Source organism: Grammomys surdaster, unplaced genomic scaffold (genome assembly GCF_004785775.1).
Source record: "Grammomys surdaster isolate TR1022 unplaced genomic scaffold, NIH_TR_1.0 126660, whole genome shotgun sequence".
In the NCBI taxonomy this organism is placed as follows: domain Eukaryota; kingdom Metazoa; phylum Chordata; class Mammalia; order Rodentia; family Muridae; genus Grammomys; species Grammomys surdaster.
Window position 1 is genome coordinate 2914127 of NW_021621449.1, and position 21769 is coordinate 2935895.

General features: G+C 44.4%; 2 protein-coding genes across 3 annotated transcripts in view; both read right to left on the minus strand.

The window, feature by feature from the left end:
- Apobec1 (apolipoprotein B mRNA editing enzyme catalytic subunit 1) overlaps positions 1–9070 on the minus strand; it is a 26083-nt gene extending 17013 nt beyond the window's left edge. Inside the window, exons 1-3 of one of the 2 annotated variants that reach the window (XM_028761057.1) lie at positions 8902–9070; positions 5456–5523; positions 1852–2004 (exon numbers count right to left, since the gene is read on the minus strand). The gene's annotated coding sequence lies outside the window, so the exon portion shown is untranslated. The remainder of the gene's footprint in view (positions 1–1851; positions 2005–5455; positions 5524–8901) is intronic. The other variant, XM_028761058.1, reaches the window with a different exon arrangement.
- A 4844-nt stretch (positions 9071–13914) lies between these two features.
- Positions 13915–17981, minus strand: Gdf3 (growth differentiation factor 3). Its single transcript, XM_028761047.1, has 2 exons — positions 17590–17981; positions 13915–14799 (listed from the first exon to the last, which is right to left on the minus strand). Exons 1-2 carry the CDS (start codon positions 17858–17860, stop codon positions 13967–13969), a joined length of 1104 nt encoding a protein of 367 aa, XP_028616880.1. The 5' UTR covers positions 17861–17981; the 3' UTR covers positions 13915–13966.
- Positions 17982–21769: the final 3788 nt, after the last annotated feature.

The window sequence follows — 21769 nt, forward strand, 5'->3', positions numbered from 1 at the left end:
AGAGAGAGAGAGAGAGAGAGAGAGAGAGAGAGAGAGAGAGAGAGAGAAGTAGATTAGGTTGTTTTATCTTGTGTGTATACGCATTATGTTCATTATGTTTTTCCTGATGCCTGAGGAGGTTGGAGCCTTCCCTTGAAATTGGAGCTACAGATGGCTCTGAACTCCATAAGGTGCTGGGACCTTAACCCAGCCCTCTGTAAGAGCAGCCAGTGTTCTTAACTAGCCAGCTCCACCTCTGCTTCTATCATAATGTCAAGGGCCTGGAACTAGCTCAGTTTAGGTAGATTGCTTGCCTAGCTTCAAGCACAAAGCTCTGGGTTTGAGTGCTGGCACATGGTGTCTCCCATCGAAGGCGCACCGGACTCGATCTCAAAACAGACAAAACCCTGAAATTTCAAATTCTGGGAACACATTATTGGTCTAGAACAATATGGTCCAAATAAGCTTATGCCTCGACTTACACCTCCAGGCCTGGTCGGATGCTCCTCACTGTGTCAACGTGGCTGGTGGCAACAGCAGTGTCAGTAGCATGTGTGTTTTGGGACTTACACAGTCACTCAGAACCTTGCAGAAGCAAACAACTGAAGACACATAGATTCACCTGTTTACAGAGGGACAGTGCCCAGGAAATGGCCCATGAATAAAACTCATCTTTCCTAGACAGATGACACCTAAAAACTCAAATCCCCATCATCCATCTTTCTAGCGAACTCTTTTTTTTTTTTTTTTTTTTCCCCAAGACTGGAACTCACTCTGTAGACCAGACTGGCCTCTAACTCAGAAATCCGCCTGCCTTCTGGGGAACTCTTTACTGCAAGACTTGGAGACCCTGAACACTGTGATTGGGTGGGGACTGCTGTTTGTGTGAATGTGATGGGGTAGTTGCTGTTTGGTTGTTGTTTCTGTGTGCAAGTGGGGGCGGTGGAGAGGTTGACATTTCTTTCTTGTTTTGTTGTTGTTTGTTTATGGAATGTTTTTGGCGGTATTGTTTTGTTTTTGAGATTAATTCTCCATGTATTTGCCATACTGGCCTTAAAATCTAGGGCTCAGGCAACCCTCCTGAATCCTGCCTCAGCCTTCCTAGAAGCTGTGACCAGTTTGATCATCTTTGTTTTAGCCAGCAGAGGGCAGAAACATCATACAACCAGCTGAACCAAGCCACAGTACATATATTGCTAAAAGTCCTCCTATTCTTCTGAGTCCTGCCTTTGCTCTCTGGCTTTACTCTAGGCTGGAACACCTTACATACACCCTCACATCTTCCTGGGTGAAAGTCTCCCACTGCCCCCAAATGAACGCCTGTATCAGATTCAGCCTCCCCTACTTCCCACTCGGACTCTACCTATGGTAGTTTCAATAACATTCACCTTTCCACAATAGTTTATGATCATTATTTCTCTGAGAGTCTGGACAATGAACCCTTTAGGTGCCGAAAGCTCCCATATCACTCACTATTAATACTTTTTGATTTAAATTAAAAAAAAAAATCTTGCTGGGCGGTGGTGGCGCACGCCTTTAATCCCAGCACTTGGGAGGCAGAGGCAGGAAGATTTCTGAGTTCGAGGCCAGCCTGGTCTACAGAGTGAGTTCCAGGACAGCCAGAACTACACAGAGAAACCCTGTCTCGAAAAACCAAAAAAAAAAAAAAAATCTTTAAAAATTTTTAAGTCAGGCATGGTGGCACCACGTCATTAATCCCAGCACAAAGAAGACAGTGTGTCTCAAGCAAGAAGGTAGGTACGTTGAGGTAGTATAACGAAAGGTATATTTTATGCGAAGGTCGTCACACAAGGTTCCTACCCTTTGAGTTCCCAGCTATGGCTCTAAGCCTATCTTCCCGAGGCTGCTTACCTGTGAAAGGTATCTTAGCTGAAGGTCAGGTTCAGATTCTCTGAGTCGAGGCAAATCAGACAGTCATCTCTGACTTGAGGGTCAGGATGCTCAGGGAGACTGTACAGGCGCCGGGCAGATCGAGGTGGCTTCTCTCCGGTGTCTCCAGCAGTCCTGAGGAAGTGCAGAGCATGGCTTGCCTTTGCTTATATAGCAAATGAGCATCCTTGATAGAGTTCAAGTCCTGTGTCTGGTTATCTTGAGGGAGTGATACCACAGGGTTCTGGTTGTCACATGCAGCCTTGAGTGAAGTGGTGTTCCTGACTACACTACTTTTACATATCTAAACGGCATTTTTTTTTTTACCTCTGCTCATCACATAGAGACATGTAGATCTCTGTGAGTTAGAGCCCAACCTGGTCTACATAGTGAGTTCCAAGATTGTCAGGGCTACCCACAGAAACCCTGTCTCAAAACAACAACAACAGCAACAACAAATCTTTAATTTTTTTAAAATTTATGTGTGCGTGTACAAGTGCAGGTACTCAAGTGTGTATCTAGCATGCATGTGGAGCTCAGAGAACAACTTTTAGAAGTCAGTTCTTTCTTTCCATCTTGTGGGTCCAAGGGACTCTCAGGTTATCAGGCTTGGTGGCAAGTGCCTTTATATACTGAGCATCTTTGCAGCCCTACCTTTTGGTTTTTAAGACAGGGTCTCATTCTGTACGTCAGGGTGGACTTGAATTCATGGTGGTCCTTGTGCCTCCGTCTCCTAAGTGGTTGGGATTACAGATGTAAGCCCTGTCTGTACCTGGCTTTATTATTCACCTTCTGAGAATTGAAAATGGTACTTTGTAGCTAAAACAATTTTCATTTTGTTTTGTCTGAGACAGGGGAAATTCTATAAAATTCTAACTGGTTTGGAATTTCCATACGTAAACCAGACTGGCCTGGAACTCACAGAGATCCACCTGCCTCTGCCTCAAGTGTGCTGGGATTGATGGCGTGCCCCATCATGACCAGCCTAAAGCAATTATTCTTAGCAATATTTCTCTCTGTGCTTTTTCCCAGAATGACAAATTGTACTGAAACAGGGCAAAGGTAGAACGAAGGGGTGATAAATTTTTGTTCACAAAGAATTGTATCTGGGGTTTGAGAATGTAGCTCAATTTGTAGTGCCTGCCTAGGATGCGTCAAGCCTTGGGTGCTGTCTACAGTACCATATAATCTACACATAGTGTTAAGCATCTATAGTATCGGTACTTGGCAGGATGAGGGAAAAGGATTATACATTCAAGATCACCGTTATCTATATATTAATAAGAACTCCAAAGCAAGCCTGGGGTAAACGAAACCCTATCTCAGGAACAAAGCAAGGGCCATCAGTATGGCTCAGCAGGTTGGCACTGCCAGCCACACCTGATGACATGAGTCCCACCCATTTCTAAGAAGACTCACTTGGAAGGAGTCTGACCCTCAATAGTTGTCCTCTGACCTTCTGCACACATGTGTACACACACATAAATTTAAAAAAACTTAAAAATTCAAACAAAGCTCTTTTTAATTTTAAATTCAAGGAAAAAGGGATGTGAAAGCGGCAGGTTCAGAAGAGTGGAGTGGTGAGGGAGTCAGAGTGACCAAGCCAAGATAAGGGCAGGAACTGCATCCAGGGCTTTATGCTTGCTTGCTCCATGTCACTGGGCTACAAGCCAGCTCCCAAACAGGATCCTCCCTAAAACCAGTCAGGGTGACAAGATATTGTTGTGGGGTATCCACCAGAAAAGACTGCTCTGGTAGATATGGGTTTAAGCCACTAGGATGTCCTTATTAGCCATCTGGCAAAAATACTGGGTGTTCAAGATCCCAGTGTAGACCTGAGCCTTTCTCAGGGTGAGCTTTCAAGCACAAAATCATGTCCTGGGTTGACATATTTCAGTTAACAAGAACAGTTAGCCAGAAGCAGAATTACGGAATCCTAAAAGCAAGGTTAGTACATTCAGGGACTTTCCTAGAGCTCCGGACTTTGTTCTCATTTTGGCAGGAGGTGCTGCCCATGTGCTGAGCTTTAAGGCCTGAATGGGGCTTCTTCCATCACAGAATTAGTCGTGCTAAGGTCTGGAGACCTGTCCACAACATCTCCTGGAATCTAGGAAAGAGTGAAGAGTTTCAGGGACATCTGAATGGTTAGAAAAGGTGGGCGGGGCAGTCTGGCTAAACCCAGTACCAGATCAGAAATATCAATTTTACCAGAGACTGCAGTCAAATTCCTGCCCAGTGCTCTGGATGTCTAAGTAGAAAAATCCGATGCTGCTCCGGTCCAATGGGAGTTACCGGGACTCAGGAGACCAGCTGTGTGGAGCAACGCCAGGGACTCTAAGAAGCCTGGCCAAAGGAGTGGAAGAGACAGTACTGTCACATGTAATATTTCTCATCATTTTTTTTCTCCTCCCCATTCCCGAAGCGACAAAAATAGTGATAAAATCAACAGAGCACGGACATTAACAATGACAGCTGGTTTTAGCCACGACACCAGGGGCAGATCTTTACAGTCACATGGTCTAGATTCTCTGCTCATAAAGAAAGTATTATGTCCTGTGTGCATGACATAAAGAAAGTGCTTAACTTTGTTTCAAATAGAGAAGAAAATCACCAGGGAGTAAGGATTTAGGCAGATGTGGCGGTGGTACATGCTTGCAATTCCAGCAATGGGACATAGATGCAGGAAGCCAAGGTCTTGCTTGGGCTTCATGGTGTGAGTTCAGCCTGGGCTACATGAGACATTGTCTCAAAAACTAATAAATAAAACGAGAAGAGCCAGGCACCTTTAATCCCAGCACTTGGGAGGCAGAGGCAGGCAGATTTCTGAGTTCGAGGCCAGCCTGGTCTACAGAGTAAGTTCCAGGACAGCCAGGACTATACAGAGAAACCCTGTCTCAAAACACCCCCCCACCCCTCAAAAAAGAAAATTCTTGAGCAATCACTAGTGTCCCAATAGTTATGCCCCACCCCTTACTTAAAAACAAGTTCTGGAGAAATGGTTCAGGGGCTAAGAGCACTGACTGCTCGTGCAGAGGACCTAGGTTCGGTTCCCATCACCCACGTGGCAGCCTACAACTGTCTGTAACTCCAGTTCAGACCTGGACCTGGCCTCTGCAAGCTCCTGCACATATGGGGTACACAAACTCAAGCACGCGAACATACATAACATAAAATAAATCTTTTAAAATTAAATTTAAAAATATGACCAGCAAGATGGACAGGATGAGTGGGTACAGGCATTTGCTGGCAAGTCTAAAGATTTGAGTTCTAGCCCAAGGGCCCATGTAGCAGAAGGAGAGAACTCACAGGAGTCCACATCCACAGGGCCCAGGAGGAAGTCAGAGACATCTTTCTTGTGTGAGTTTCCTTCTTCCACCTCTGGATTCTGGAAACTACACTCACATCACTGGGCCCAGTAGCAATCACCTCTCGTCTACTGAGCACCTTACCAGTCCGTATTGTGGTGGTTTTCTGTTTTTTTCCCAGATAGTTGCATGTAGCTCAGACTAGCCTAGAACTCCTGACCCTCTTCTCCACTTCCCAAGTGCTGGTATCACAGGGGTTGGGTAGAGGAATGCTACCATACCTGGCTCATGATGTCCTTGGAGCTAATATGAAGAATCCAGAAGCAGAACAAAACAACCACGGGCAGTCCTGGGAAGAGGAAAGAACCATTGTCAAGGTCCGAAAAATCCAAAACGACCAAGTGGAAACAAGAGTCCACACAAAGCAAGATCTTTATTTGAATTAGGCAGCAAAACACTGACTGGTCAGGGACAAGAGCAGAGACTCAGGGGCTGTCTGCATATTCATTTTAATAAGCATTTAAGCAGATGGCAAAAATTAATTATATTGCATAATAATATAATATAAATGTATAATATTATATTATAATATTAATTATACTCCACTACTGGTCTATCAGGGCCACAGAACAGACTCTACCAGAGCTGAACTGCAACCCTGAGCCAGAATGTTGCAGTTTTTAAGCTCCAAAACCACAAACATCTCTGCCAAGTCATCCCACCAAAGAGGATTTAGGGATACAGGACTTCTCTATCCCACCAATCCTATTTAGGGAAGAGAACAAGTCTTCGTGGTATACCAGTTCCCATTGGTTGGTTATTCAAGTATGACATGGACACTTGCCAGCAATCATGTCTTAACTTGCCAACCAGGATGCCAGTTACCCACATTCATCTCTCTTTCTGCCAAGCAGGATGCCAGTTACCCAGGGAAGTCTTGGGAACTTAAACTTTGCTTGACCCCTATTCAAAATGAAAGTTTTATTCAAAGTGGCTTCAGATTAGCTCCTTCTTATACTCCCCCTCTTTGTGTTTGTACATTGCCCAAGTCCTTGAGTATTTGTTTCTGACTATAAAGGATTGTGTTGGGTTCTTAGGACCATAAGCTTAACTGAGTCGGGAATCAAGGCCCAATGAGGAGCAGGAGGAAAAGGAAGGACAGTGGTCTTTATACAGTAGTAAAAATGGTAGTCAGTGAAGGGGCTCAATCAAAGAAATTCTGGGACCAGTTACCAGCCTGTCTCCCTTGCTACTACTCCCTATCCAGTAGATTTCCACTAAGGTGTCTTGGGCTAGCCTGCCCCGTCCCGCGGGGCAGCTTTTGTCGCAGGGTCCTCGGAGAAGACGAGCCTAGGGGAAGAAACAGGGGAGAAAGAGGCGCGAGACCAAGCAAGGAGAAAAGAGGCACAGAGCCAGCTGAATCTTGTCAAGGTCTCACTTTATTGCTGAAGCGGCTACAAGATATACTGGAGGGAGTGGGAGGAGGGGGTGGCCTCTTGGGACATGTGGCAAGGGTTTAGGGAACTGGGTTAAGGAACTTGTGGTTGGGTGGGGACTAAAGTTGGGTAGGGGGAATGGAAAACTAAAATTGGGTAAGGGAACATTTGGGTAAGGGGACAATTGGGTAAGGGGACAATTGGGTAAGGGGACAATTGGGTAAGGGGACTAGCTGAACTCTCCGTGGTAAGCCAAAAACCCTGCGTAAGCATGCTGAGAACAAGGAAGTGACTGTTGCTCTCACGGTGGCAGAGGGCAGGCTGCCCGAGGCAAGTATTTTTAGCTCCAGGGTATATTTTCCTGGCCCCCGACACTAGCCCAAAGGCATAGAAACAAGTTTGCCCCTAAGAAAATTTACTTTTGACTTATGTCAAGGGGGCAGGAGCAATGTACTCTCTTCTATAACTATATTTTCAGTTGTCAGGGCCCAGGAAGGCTGAACATGCTGGTCAAATGCTGGACAATGGGGCATTTTTCAGAAGCATCTGATTAGCAGAAACTTAGGCTGTACTACCTGGAGTCCATCTGACCTGTAACAGGTAGACCTAAGTCTCATGAGTTCTCTGATTCCCTGATGCTTACATGAATGTTAAGTTTAAAAAGGAGATATATTAGCATTACCATTGTATTGAAATTCATATTGCAGCTGGACAGTGGTGGCACATGCTCTTAATCCCAGCACTTGGGAGGCAGAGGCAGGCGGATTTCTGAGTTCGAGGCCAGCCTGGTGTACAGAGTGAGTTCCAGGACAGCCAGGGGCTATAGAGAGAAACCGTCTCTCAAAAAAAAAAAAAAAAACAAACAAACAAAACCAAAACAAGAAAGAAAGAAAGAAGGAAAGAGAGAGAGAGAGAGAGAGAGAGAGAGAAAGAAAGAAAAGAGAGAGAGAGAAAGAAAGAAAGAAAGAAAGAAAGAAAGAAAGAAATTCATATTGTAGAAAAGTAGTTAATATGTTTGCAAACAACAGAAGCAGATTGATGCCTTTGAGTCCCAGCACAAACTATAGTTTTAGGTTTAAAAGGTATGAACATTTTTTTTTGTTTTTGTTCAGAGAATGAGGTTATAAGTTGGACATAGATGTTTTAATCCAATAAAAAGCATCTTTTAGTTATATCTAGAAGACAATCAGAGAAAACTCAAAATCCTGAGCTGGTGATGGAGTAGTAAGAAGTCAGTGCCCTATCAAATCTTGAAATTCCAAAATCTCAGGGCACAGAAGGGGAAAGAGATAGGAAATATTCCTTACCGTTACACATTTTACATTATTTTTGAGATTTTTAGAACTTATTTAAGTTTTTCTATCCTTAGGTTTTGCATGGGCTTGGAATTTTTTTTCATAAGACATAAGTAGTTGTTATTGAGAAGAGTCATTATAAAGTATGTTCTTTTAGTGAAGAGTTGCATCTGAAAACTGTTTATCCTTTAATACGGAGCCTGTGAGCATGATAAACCTGTTTGCCCTAGGCTTTAGTCTTTTATATACTTATTCATAAAGACCATATACTAATAAAGGCATACAACAAAATATCTGATAAACTTTATAATGTTCCATAGCTTTATAAATGAAAACATTTTTTAAAAGCTGTTTTTTTAATGACCAGTTTTTAATTTTTTGTAAAATTCCAAAGTTTTCATTAAAGTGGTTTAAAATCTCTCAATTGTGTGGTTTTTTGAAAAACAAAGTACTGTTTTAAAGAGTGAAGACATGGAACACAACCATAATTCTTAGAAGACAAAACCAAATTTTAACAGTGTAAACAACTTAGGGTTTTATTATAAGTGAGTTAGTTATTTTAAGTTATTATTATAAGTGGGTTATTTTTATGTTACAAAGTTTAGCTGCCAGAAAGAAAAGTTTTTGTATAAGAATGCATAAAGGTTCAGCTTTAATATCTCCTATTTTTTTTATAAACCTGTTTTTTAAGATAGAGCAAAAATTATATAAAAATCTTATTCCAATTTAAAAGTATCTTTGGAGACCCGTTTCCTTGGCTGGCTCATGTCAGGTGTTGCTGCCCAGAATGGCCCCAATCCTGAATTACTAGTTTTAAGTTAACTTTTTGGTACAGATATTATAAATTTTTAATCATACCCAATAATTTATAAGCCTATGATCTATAACCAATACATATAGAACCTAGTACACACTCATACATTTAAGACCTGTCAGAAACAAACATGCAGTGGCCACATACATTTATACATTCAAAACAGACAAAACTTTTCTTACTTCTTCCTGATGTGATTTCAAGAAGGGAGCGCCTTGCTGCCTGCAGAATCCAATTCTCAAGGGTACAGAGGTTCTGTAGCGGGAGCAGGCACCAGCTTCCTGACTAGAGAAAGCTGAGGAGCTGCTGGTTCTGCTTTAAGAGCAGCTTGTACAGATCAGGCGGCTGGGGTTTGCTGTCAGGCGAGGAGGAGGCGGGGCTTCACCAGCGGTGTTGGACTCACCTCTGCAGGAGCAATGCCAATTTATCAGTTTTTGTTGTTGTTGTTGTTATTGTCCCGACTCAGCCGCTTTTTTTTCTTCTGAAAATCCTTGAGATGTGTAAATACTAAGAGGTGAATAGCCCGCAGATGAACTTTGGCCCGTTTTCCCGGATATGAAACACAGAGCAACATTCAAACTAAATGAAACTACAGACATAAACTGACAGACACGGGCAATCGTGCATGCCCAGAACCAAATGGTTCCTCAGCGGAAACCAGTGAGAAGGCAGAACGTCTCCTGTCCACCTCTGACCCTAGGAGCAATGCTGGGTCCTCTTTCTCATTTCTTGGGTCCCAGACAGACTCCAATCAGCAAACAGAATACAGGCTCCCCTCCGGGAGTCCAGATGACTAAAAAACCATCTGAGGTGCTGCTAATTCAGCTTGGGAGCTCAGGTGGGTCAACGTTTGGTACCTAAATGTTAGGAGTGTAAAAATCCAAAAAAAACCAAGTCATCGCAAGAGTACAGCAAAGCAAAATTTTTATTTGAATTAGGCAGCAAAAACTGACTGCCACCACCACCACCCAGAATGTTGCAGAGTTTGGTAAACTCCAAATCCACAAGTTATTCCACAAATTAGGATTGAGGGATAGAAGATTTCCTTAGGAACTTGTCTTTGTGGTACACTTATCCTGTTTCTTTTTTTTTTCTTTTTGGTTTGATTTGGTTTTTGGTTTTTTGTTTTTTGAGACAGGGTTTCTCTGTGTAGCCCTGGCTGTCCTGGAACTCACTCTGTAGACCATGTTGGCCTCGAACTCAGAAATCTGCCTACCTCTGCCTCCCAAGTGCTGGGATTAAAATCGTGTGCCACCACCGCCCGGCACTTATCCTGTTTCTGTTGGTTGGTTTATTCTGGGAGACTTGCCTAGCAATCATATCTCAATTTGCCAAGCAGAATGTCAGTTACCCATTGACATTCTTGGGAAACTTAAACTTTATTTGACTCCTATTCAAAATGGAGGTTTTATTCAAAATGGCTTCAGTTTGGTTCCTTCTTACACCATTATGCTTTCAACAGAGTTTTTACTATCTTTTCTTTTCCTTTCTTCTTCTCCCCCTTCTCCTGCTTTTTGAGACAAGGTCTTTTTATGTGGTTCTGGTTGTCTATAACTCTCTATATAAACCAGGTGAGCCCCAACTCAGAGATTCACCTACCCCTGTCTCCTAAGTGCTGGGATTACAGGTGTATAAAAAGACTGATTTTTGAACTAGACGGTAGTGGCGCACACCTTTACTCCCAGCACATGAGAGGCAGAAGCAGCTGGATCTCTGAGTTCAAGACCAGCATAGCCTACTGAGAGAATTCCAGGACAGCCAGAACTACACAGAGAAACCCTGTCTCACATAAACAAAAAGCCCAATTTTGTGTGTATGTGTGTGTGTGTGTGTGTGTGTATGTGTGTACAGAAGAGAATGTAGGATCCCTCAGAACTAGTTAGACATGTTTGCAGGACACCAGGCTTGTTACATCGGTGCTGGGATCTGAACTCCAGTGTCCACGATTTAGCCACACTTACCTCTTACCTGCTGAGCCTTCTCTCCAGCCTCTCTCTCTTAATAACTTTTATAGTTGTTAAATTATAGTTATCAAGTTATATTTATTAAGTTATTAAGTTATATTAAATTATAATTACTAAATTATAGTTATATAGTTATTAACTTAATAACTTTTCTATTGCTGTGACAAACACAACCAAAAACACCCTGGGGGAGAAAGGACTTATTTCATCTTACATTCCCAGAGAACAATTCATCACTGAGAGAAGTCAGAGCAGGAACTTAAAAGAGGAACAGGAAGCAGAAACTGGAGGGGAGACCATGGAGAAATGCTGAGTACTGCCTTGTTCCTCATGGCTTGCTCAGCCTGCTTTTCTTTTTTCTTTTCTTCCCTATTTTACTTTATTTTTAGTTGTTTGTGTGTGTGTGCATGTGTGTGCGTGTGCGTGTGTGTGAGTGTGTGTGCGTGTGTGCGTGTGTGTGTGTGTGTGTGCGTGTGTGTAATTTACTAGAACTAGAGTTCATGGGTGCTGGGAACAGAACTCTAGCTCTCTGCAAGAGCAGCACATGCTCTTAACCACTGAGCCATCTCTCTAGCCCCTCAGCCTTCTTCTTATACAGCCCGGTCCACCTGCCCAGGAATAGCACTGCCCAGAGTGGGCTGGGCCCTCCCACATCAATCAACTATCAATAAAATGTCCTCAGACATAACCTGAACGCCAGTTTGATCGAGGCAATTCCCCATTGAGACTCCCTGAGATAATAACTCTGGGCTGTGTTAAGCTGACAACTCTAGCTAATCAGAAGAAGAAAGTATTGGCTGGAGAGATGGCTCAGTGGTTAAGAACAATGGCTGCTCTCCCAGGTTCAGTTCCCAGCACCCACATGGCAGCTCACAACTGTCTGTAACTCCTGTTCCAAGGGATTTGATACCCTTGTACAGAGATATATACAGTCAAAACACCAATGTACATAAAGTAGAATTATTTCTATATATAATTTTATAATAAACATTTCTACATATAAATTATTCAAAAAAAAAGAATAGGAAAGTATCAAACACATGTACATAAAATCCATTATCTATTTAAACACCCTAACAAAATCTTGCTGTAATAATTCAGTTGAAGTAAATTTATTAAGAAAATCCTAGGCCGGGCGGTGGTGGCGCACGCCTTTAATCCCAGCACTTGGGAGGCAGAGGCAGGTGGATTTCTGAGTTTGAGAGTTCAAGGCTAGCCTGGTCTACAGAGTGAGTTCCAGGACAGCCAGGGCTACACAGAGAAACCCTGTCTCGAAAAACAAACCCCCCCCAAAAAAAAAAATCGCTATTGGCCAGGCGGTGGTGGCCCACGCCTTTAATCCCAGCACTTCCCAGCACTTGGGAGTCAGAGGCAGGCGGATTTCGAGGCCAACCTGGTCTACAGAGTGAGTTCCAGGACAGTCAGAGAAACCCTGTCTTGAAAAAAAAACAAGGGCTGGAGAGATGGCTCAGTGGTTAAGAGCACTGACTGCACTTCCAGAGGTCCTGAGTTCAAATCCCAGCAACCACATGGTGGCTCACAACCATCTGTAATGAGATCTGATGCCCTCTTCTGGTGTGTCTGAAGACAGCTACAGTGTATTCAGAAATAATAAATAAATAAATCTTTAAAAGAAAAACAACAACAACAAAAACAAAACAAAACAAAAAGAAAGTTAGACTCTGTCTCAAAACAAAACAAATCCGGAAACAACAAAAACAAAACCCCAGGTGTGGTGGGTGACATAAGTCTGCATTAGGAGCACTCCAGAGGCAGAGACAGGAGGTTTGAGATCAGTAAATTATGTAAGACTCTGTCTCAAAAAAACAAACAAACAAACAAAAACAAAGAGGCCTGAGGTTGTAGCTCTGTTGGTAGAGTCTGGGCCTAGTGTAGACCCAGGACCACATAAACACAAGTCAGGTATGGTGGTGCATGTCTATAGCAGCAAAACTTCTGAGGTAAAGGCAGGACTGTTAGAAGTTCAAGGTCACCCTTTCCCTACTACTTAAGTCTTAAACTAATCTGGGATAAATGAGACTTGTTTTTTTGAGACAGGGTTTCTCTGTGGCCCTGGCTGTCCTGGAACCATCTCTGTAGACCAGGCTGACCTGGAACTCAGATATCCACCTGCCTCTGCCTCCTGAGTGCTGGGATTAAAGGCATGCACTACCACAGCCTGGCAAGAAAAAGAAAATTCTAAAGCCAGGCACGGTTATTCATACCTCCAATCCCAGCATTCCAGAAGCCTGGAGACCAGTTTAGACTAGAGACTGAAACTATCTCAAGAAAACCAAAACAAGAGGAACCTCTGGGTGTGGTGGTGCACACTCAAAATCCCAGCATGGGAGAGGTGGGCGCTGGAGGGTCTGCAGTTCAAAACTCTCCTGTACTACAAAGGGAGCTTTGAGGAAGAACTGGACTCTAGTCTCTGTCTCAAGAAAACAAAACACAACACAGGGGAAACCCATGATTCCATAGTGAAGAAAGCAAGTACTCTAAGCTGTAAAATCATTTGAAAGATCTGGGGCTAAAGAAACGGCTCAGGAGTTAAGAGCACTGACTGATCCAGTGCAGGAGACGCATGATCACCTGTAACTTCAGGGGATCTGACTCCCTCTTCTGGCCACCATGGATTCCTGCATGTACACAGTGCACTCACACAAGCACCCACACATACAAGGAGGAAATCAGCATCTTTTTAAAGATCACGTAAGCTTTTCTATGTTATATTTTCTCAAAGTAATTTAAAAACTTTAAGCTATGTAATTGTATATACATATGGAAGAGAGCAGGTCTTTAAACCTAGGATTCAGGAAGCGGATGGAGTCTGTGAGTTTGAGGTTAGCCTTAGCCTGGGCTACATAGTTGTAGGACAGTCTAGTGTACAGACTCTGTTTAAAAAAAAAAAAAGACTTGGCCCTGGTGGCACACAGATGTAATCCCAGCACTCAGAGGTAGCGAAAAGAGGATTACTGTGAGTTCAAGGCCAGCAAAGGATATACAGTAAGACCTTGTTCAAACAAGAACAAGACGCCTGGCTGTTATGCATAATGAGCACAAATGAGCTAAGCCCACTAAGGGCTCTGCAGCTGTACACAAACGTGTGTAATTGTGGAGATCATTAAACACGTGTGTAATTGTGGAGATCATTAAACACGTGTGTAATTGTGGAGATCATTAAACACGATGGCGGACATGTCCAGTTGAAGAGATCGTAAGCCAAGATCCGTAGTTTTATTGAAGAATTTACCCTAAGCACACTCCTATCGTATTCCTGAGACTACCCACACCCACACTCATCGACTACCATGTCTTCATAATGTCGGAGAATGACGTTCTTATCATTATCTTGATAGAGCACGGAGATGGGAGACAACTTGGTGGGGACACAGACAGCCTTGGGGACCCTGGGGTCAGTCATGTGCATCAGAGCCTGCATGAAAGCATAATTGGAACTATTCAAATACGTGGTCATTGAGAAGGGGCAGTCTCCATGACAGTAATTTGCCATGAACCCCTTAGGGGCAATGACCCACTTGTGCCAACCCAAGTCCTGGAAGTTGATGAACAGCTGATGACGGTGGCAGAGGTTCTTACAAAAACCCTTGGGGACAACAGGGATGGCGGCCCTCCTTTTTCTGGAAGAAGGGTGACAGTGTTTAGGGTTGAGGGTTACCACCAGCAGTGAGGCATGAAGAGACCGTATCAGCCGGTCACAGGGGTTCTCGAGCTGGACATTTACCCCGGAGTATCTGTCCTCTTGGACCAGGATCTGTAAGTATAAGTCCAAACTCTTCAGTCGGTTTCTGTTCCAATCCTTAACCACACCTTGCAGGTTGAACTGAAGCGAACCTTGAGGCCCGGGGACAGACAGCTGAGCAAGCAATCTGCCCAGCTTAGGGTGGGATCGCCCCCGCACACCTCGATCTTGAACCACAGACAGAGCCATCACCAGCTCTGGTTGCAGGTTATAGTAGGACCTAGGCCCCAAGTCTAGAGTCAACTGGGCCATGGTCAACTTTCCCTTTTCTTTGATGGCAGACAAATTAAAGTAGAGGACCTTCTGTAGACAGGAGCCATCTTGGGAAGGTTTCTGTGTGTTAAGGAAAAAACCTAAAAGCAAAAAGAAACATTCGAGAGACACTGCAACAGTTTCTACTTCAGACCCACATGTGCTTGTGCATAAGTGAGCACAACCCTGAGCTCCAGTCAAATGCTTCCTTTTGGGAGGACGATTCCCCAGTCCTCCTTATTCAAGTCCAGATGTGTGCTACTCCCCAGGAGTTGTCTACCTTGGTTTTCTTACATAAGGTCTCATTGACCTGAGGTTCACCAATTTGGCTACACTGGCTGGCCAGTGAGCTCCAGGGATCTGTCTGTCTGTGCCCTAGAATGCTGGGGTTACAGGAGGACATGTAACACCTGGCTGCTGAACTTCACACTTGTAAACAAGGTAATCACTTCACTGACTAAGCCAGTGACCCAGACTCACCATTTTGCTTTATTTATTTGTGTATTTATTTATTTATTTTTGGAGGGACTGTGTTTGTTTGTGTTGATTTTTTTTTTTTTTTAAAGACAAGGTCCATTGTAACCAAGGCTGACCTTGAATTCATTATAGAGCCAAAAATGGCTTTAAACTTCTAATCCTCCTGCCTCTACTTTCAAAGTTCCAAGACTGCAAATCTATTTCTGAACATCTGGTTTATACTATGCTGGAGCTCAAATCCAGAACTTCAGGGGTATTAGGCAATCCCCAGGACACACACACCAGTCTCCTATGTATGGTCTCCCTCACACCTCCAGCTCCGCCTCCGTCCCCATGCCCTGCCCCAAGACTTGGGACTAAAGGAGTGCAGTAGAAATTTGGGGTTGTTTTTTGGGGGGGTGGGTTGGGGGGGAGTGTTGGTTTACAAGGTGGTGAGGGTTTTTCTGTGTAACAACCCTGGCTGTCCTGGTACTTGGGCTATCCAGGCTGGCCTCGAACTCAAGAGATCCACCTGCCTCTGCCTCCTGAGTGCTGGGATTAAAAGCGTGCACCACCATGGCCTGCTGAAACTCTGAAATGGAGTAAATTTTTGATCTGGACTTTCAAGACTATTCCCAATCCAACTCCCAAGAAGTATACATTAAAGGCTTCGGAGACAAGTACATATCCAAATCCTTCCTCCATAATAGAAAGTCCTTTTCTATTATAATAGAAATAAGAATCCTTTATAGAAGCCGGGCAGTGTTGGCGCACGCCTTTAATCCCAGCACTTGGGAGGCAGAGGCAGGCAGATTTCTGAGTTTGAGGCCAGCCTGGTCTACAGAGTGAGTTCCATGACAGCCAGGGCTACACAGAGAAACCCTGTCTCGAAAAAACAAACCAACAAACAAACAAAAATCCTTTATAGAATCCATAATAGAAAGAGAATCCTTTCTCTTTCTGCTTTATAATCTGAGCCCTTGGGAAACTACAGCAAGGGGATTGCTGGAAAACTTTGGCCAGTCTGAGCTGCAGACAGTGCTGCAGATGGTGCTGCAGACAATGGTAGGGTCTCAAAACAACAAAAAACACCCAAGCCAAGAACAAAACAGTTACTAGAATAACTATGCATCTGAATGCCAATGCAGGAAGGTGGCTGCTCGAAACAATCTCCAACTTTGAATAAGAATCAAGTAGAGAAATGGAGGACAGACAGCCTAAGGCTAGAAGACCTACTTTTAAAATGTAAGACAGGAGGCTTGTACAATTTGGTGGTCGGTCAGTTTAAAAAATTATGGGATGGCAGTCCCTCAGACTTTTATAAGAATGTGACTGTGGCTTAGTTTAATACCATGGGTCTGTATTTTTAAAAAGTCAAGTCATGCGTGATCGAGAATATCTTTAATCCTAGCACCTGGGAGGCAGAGGCAGAGGGTGTCTCTCCAATCCAAGGCTATGCTGGTCTAGAAAGAGATCTCCAGGACAGCCAGGGCTACACAGAGAAATCCTGTGTTGAAGAAACAAACAAAATTAAATAAAATAATTAATGAAGCCGGGCAGTGGTGGCACACGCCTTTTTAATCCCAGCACTTGGGAGGCAGAGACAGGCGGATTTCTGAGTTCGAGGACAGCCTGGTCTACAGAGTGAGTTCCAGGACAGCCAGGGCTACACAGAGAAACCCTGTCTCGGAAAAACAACAACAACAAAAAACAAAACAAAACAAAAAAAATTAATGAAATATAAATAAATAGATAAAATCACGAGATGTGCTGGCTTTTGATCCCAGCACTCAGTACTTGGGAAGCAGAGGTCTACATAGCGAGTTCCAGGACAGCCAGGGCTACACAAGGAACCTTAATTAATTAAAACCAAGACGTGCTTTTTGCATCCAATGAAAGTAACACAGAGGGGATAAAAAGAAAGATGGCCGAATGTTTAAGAGGACCAGAGCTCAGGTCGCAGCAACCATGCGGTTGGGCAGCTCACAACCTCCTGTAATTTCAGCTCTGGGGGATCTGACACCTCTTCTGGACTCTTAGGATAGGCACACACAAACACATATTAAAAACAGGAAGAGAGTAAGCAGGAGAAGAGAGAAGGGAGGTGGTGGGGAGCCGCTGACTTTAAAACCTACCTTGAATTCCGTCTCACCCAAGTTGTGATATTGTCTAGCTCTGGAATCGATGGCCTACTGTCTAAGCCCACCCTCTGTTAACTGTAAATTAAACAATGCTAAGCCGGCACAGCGGCAGTTAGAATAGCGTGGAGAGGTGATAAGAACACGTGCCTCCCTCTGGGTTCATCTTGGAACCGAGACGGAATGTGCAAGATCCTAGCTCAGACGGCTGCCAGCCGTGGTGGCCGTCTGTCCCCTCCTCTCTGATCTACAGCACCCACTTGAGATTTTTCTCTGACAAATCCTCGGGTTCCTTACCCTGGTCTGGGAGAAGCCGAAGGAGGTTCCCACGGACACCCAGCTCCTTCACGTAGCATAAGTCCTGCGAGGCTCCGCTCGCCGCAGCAGCTTCTCGAGCCCGGATGATTTTCCTTAAGATGCGAGGCACAGGTTGGAACCTGTGAGGCGAAGGCGCTTTCTCTAAGCCTAAAAACTGCAAAAAGTCATAGTCTTGAAAGTCGGATGTCTGGCCACAGGCCAGGGTTAACAGAAGGAAGCCAAGAGTCAGAAGCCTTTGGGAAGTCTGCATGGCTGACTGAGCTGGGTAGTGTGCAGCCTCTGGAGAGCGCAGCTCAGCGGTCTAGCCTCCGCTGCTCAATTCAGGAGCTTGGGAGGTAATCAAGTGTGAATTGCTCTCTTCTCAGCTCCTCGGAGGCAATTCAATGCGAAAAGACAGATGGTGTGTGTGTGTGTGTGTGTGTGTGTGTGTGTGTGTGTGTGTCTGTCTGTCTGTCTGTGTTTTCTTCTTCTCTTGCTCGACTCTCCCCACAGCGGGTTGGTCAGCAGTGTAGAGGGTGAGTGGAAAGGGAGACACACTCATTCTCATTCAACAAACCCTAACCCTGGTGTCTGTGATATGCAAGGCAATGAGATAGCTCCTGGGAACATAGTAGAGACTAATTTATCAGATGTGTAATTTTGAGACAGGGTCTCATGGGATCCAGATTGACCTTCAACTTGTTTCTCTTTGAATAATACCTTTGTCTGTGGCGCCTGTGAGGGGGCTGTGCATGCCACAGTACAGGGGCGGAGCTCACAGTACCGTTCGCAGGAGCTGGTCTCTCCTTTCATATGGGTTCCAGGAATTGAAATCAGGTTATCAGGCCTGGAGGCAAGCTCCTTTACCCACTGAGTCACCTTGCTGGTCCTAGTTTGAACTTTTAAACTAGCCTACATATGACTCCCAGTTAGAGTAGATGCGATTCATGGTATGGAATTCAGGGCTGAGAACATGCTAGGCGAGCAGACAGCCCACTCTTAGCCCTATAGTCTTCCTTCCTTCCTTCCTTCCTTCCTTCCTTCCTTCCTTCCTTCCTTTCTTTCTTTTTCCCTCCCTCCTTTCTTTTCTTGTTGGCTTGCTTCCCTCTTCTTTATCTCTCTCAAATGTGGTCTTCCACAGAAACAAGTGCTCTTAACTTTGGGCCATCTTCCCAGTGCCTTCCTGGAACTTTTGGTATGGTCCAGGGTAGCTTCTGATTTCTGGTGATGTTCTTGTCTCTGCTTTCCAGGTACTGGGGTTGTAGCGTGCACTGCCACCCTAGCCAATTTCTGACTTTGACCCCCCACCCCCAAAAAAAACTGGCCAGAAAGACTCTCAAACCCCATTGAAAGGCTGACTCATTTAAACTGTCAGACAGTTAATTCCATGGTAGAGGGTTTGCCTGGTGAATGCATGGCCCTAGGTCTGACCACAATAACAAAAATAACTGGCTAGTCTGTCCCCAAGACACTGCTCATGGTTTTTGAAACTGGAATGTTAACATTTTGAACTATTTTATTCTATTGTAAGAACTTGTTTCCCTTCAAAGGGGAGACAATGCTGCTTTTAACACTTATTGACTTCTGGTCACAGAATAGAATAACACCTCTTCAGTGGGGCACCGAGGAATCCTGTCTGGCCTCCAGCCCCTGACCCTGCCTCACTTGTGACCTCCCAGGGTCATGAGTGGGCATGTTCAGGTGATACTGACCAAGCTGCTGTCCTGTCAGCTTCTTTCATCTCAACCTGCATGCTGAGTGAGCTCAAAGGTCTTGGGACTGCAAACAGGGTCTAGCCTCCTTGGGATAGATGCAGCTTCATCTTCCCACTGAGCCTGGGAGACAATCAACTATGGAGCCTGCCTGGGGCCTCTCTGTGCTTGTTGAACTTCTCTCAGACAGCACCCCTCAGATCAGAACCACAGTCGGTAGACACTGTGGTGCCCTGATGCCACCTCACTCAGTTTTCTTTGCTTATTGTTTCTCTGCATAGTCGAGGCTGCCCTAGAACTCAAAGATACTAATGTCTCAAGTCTGGACTAGTGGGATTTCCAGGGTTAATTATTCACTTATTTACTTACTTACTTATTTTAGAAATTCTGTTGTCTGCTTTCTATTATTAATTATTATTATTATTATTATTATTATTATTGTTTTTTCGAGACAGAGTTTCTCTGTATAGCCCTGGCTGTCCTGGAACTCACTCTGTAGACCAGGCTGGCCTCGAACTCAGAAATCCGCCTGCCTCTGCCTCCCAAGTGCTGGGACTAAAGGCGTGCGCCACCACTGCCTGGCTATATTATTATTATTATTATTATTATTATTATTATTATTATTACTTTAAAGCTGTGAGTAACGAGGAATTCCAGAGGATAGAGTTAAGACAGTTCAGGAATTTAAAGCCAGACTGTTAGACGTCCGCATGCAGCTTTGAACAGACAACACCAGACCAAACGTTTGGGGGGGGGGTATTCAGGGCAGAGGGCAAAGGTGGGGGGAGAGAAATAGGAGAAGATGGTGGAGAAAGACAGAGGAGAGAAGTGGAGGCCGGCCATGACCACGTGGAGAGAGGGGGAAGGGGGAGGGGACAGAGAGAAGCTAGAGGCAAGAGACAAAGAAAGTAAGAGAGTAAGAGGGAGAGGAGAGGGCAAGCAGTCCCTTTTATAGTGGGCAAGCCTACCTGGCTGTTGCCAGGTAACTGTGGGGCGGAGCATACCTAGCTGTTGCCAGATAACTGTGGAGGTGGAGTTTAGACAGAATACTAACAGACAAATTTCAGGCCAGTCACCTTAAGAACCTACTTCAAAACAACGATAAAACCACTTCAAGCAGGGGCTGGAGAAATGCCTCAGCTGTTTAGAGCATTTGTTGCTTTTACTGAGGACTAAATTCAATTCCCAGCACCCACACGTTGGCTCACAATAGTCATTGACTCCAGGTCTAGGGTATCTTGTGCCCTCTTCTGGGACCTGTGGGTACTACATGCACATGGTACACATTCAGGCAAAACACTCATACACATAAAATTAACAGCGAATAAGTAAATTAATTAGGGCTTTTTTTTTTTTTTTTTTTTTTTTTTTTTGCCGGGCGGTGGTGGCGCACGCCTTTAATCCCAGCACTCGGGAGGCAAAGGCAGGCGGATTTCTGAGTTCGAGGCCAGCCTGGTCTACAGAGTGAGTTCCAGGACAGCCAGAACTACACAGAGCAACACTGTCTCAAAAAAACCTAAAAAAAAAAAAAAAAAAAAATTTTTTTTTTTTTTAAAAGCACTTGCTGCTTTTGATGAGGATTTGGATTCAGTTCCCTGAACCTACATAGTGACTGACAACTGTCTGTCATTCCAGTTTCAGAGGATCTGACTCCTGTACTGCCCTCCCTGAGCACGGCACATAAAAACACCCGTGCATATAAAACAAAATTTCCTTTAAATTACATTTAGGTTGTTATCGTAACTAGGTGGAGAAGCTCTCCTGGCTCCCACATCCCTGAGGGTATCTAGACAGTTAATTGCTGCAGGCTGGGGAAAGACATTTTCTTACTATGGCCACTAAGACAGACCATTCTATAAAACTCCCCTCCCCTGTGCTTCTGTGAGTAACCTTAAACACTGTTTCATACGCACATGCTTACTATGTAAGCTAATTTAATTACATCTGTGTGTGATGTGTGTATGTGCATGGCTGTACACGTGTACGTGCACATGAATATGTGTGTGTGTGTGTCCTCTTGCCCTCCCCTATGTGAGCTCCAGCAATGGGACTCAGGTGTCAGGCTTGGTAGCAAATAAATATGCCAAGGTGGCATTTAATCCCAGCACTAGAGGCAGAGGCAGGAGGATCTCTGTAGGTTCAAGGCCAGCCTGGTCTACAGAGTAATACACTGTCAACAGCAAAAAAGAACAAAAAGCTTGTACTGGTGTCGTCATCGTTTTGTTCAAGGTTGTCCTCCCACCTAAAAACTGAAGGCTAGCTGGGATACATGAGAACTTGGCTTTAAAATTTTTAAATGAGCCCCAGCCAGTGTGGTGCACACCTTTAATCCCAGCACTTGGAAGGCAGAGGTAGGCAGATCTCTGTGAGTTTGAGGCCAGCCTGGTCTACAGTGTGAGCTCCAGGACAGTCAGAGAAATATCTCTCTCTCTCTCTCTCTCTCTCTCTCTCTCTCTCTCTCTCTCTCT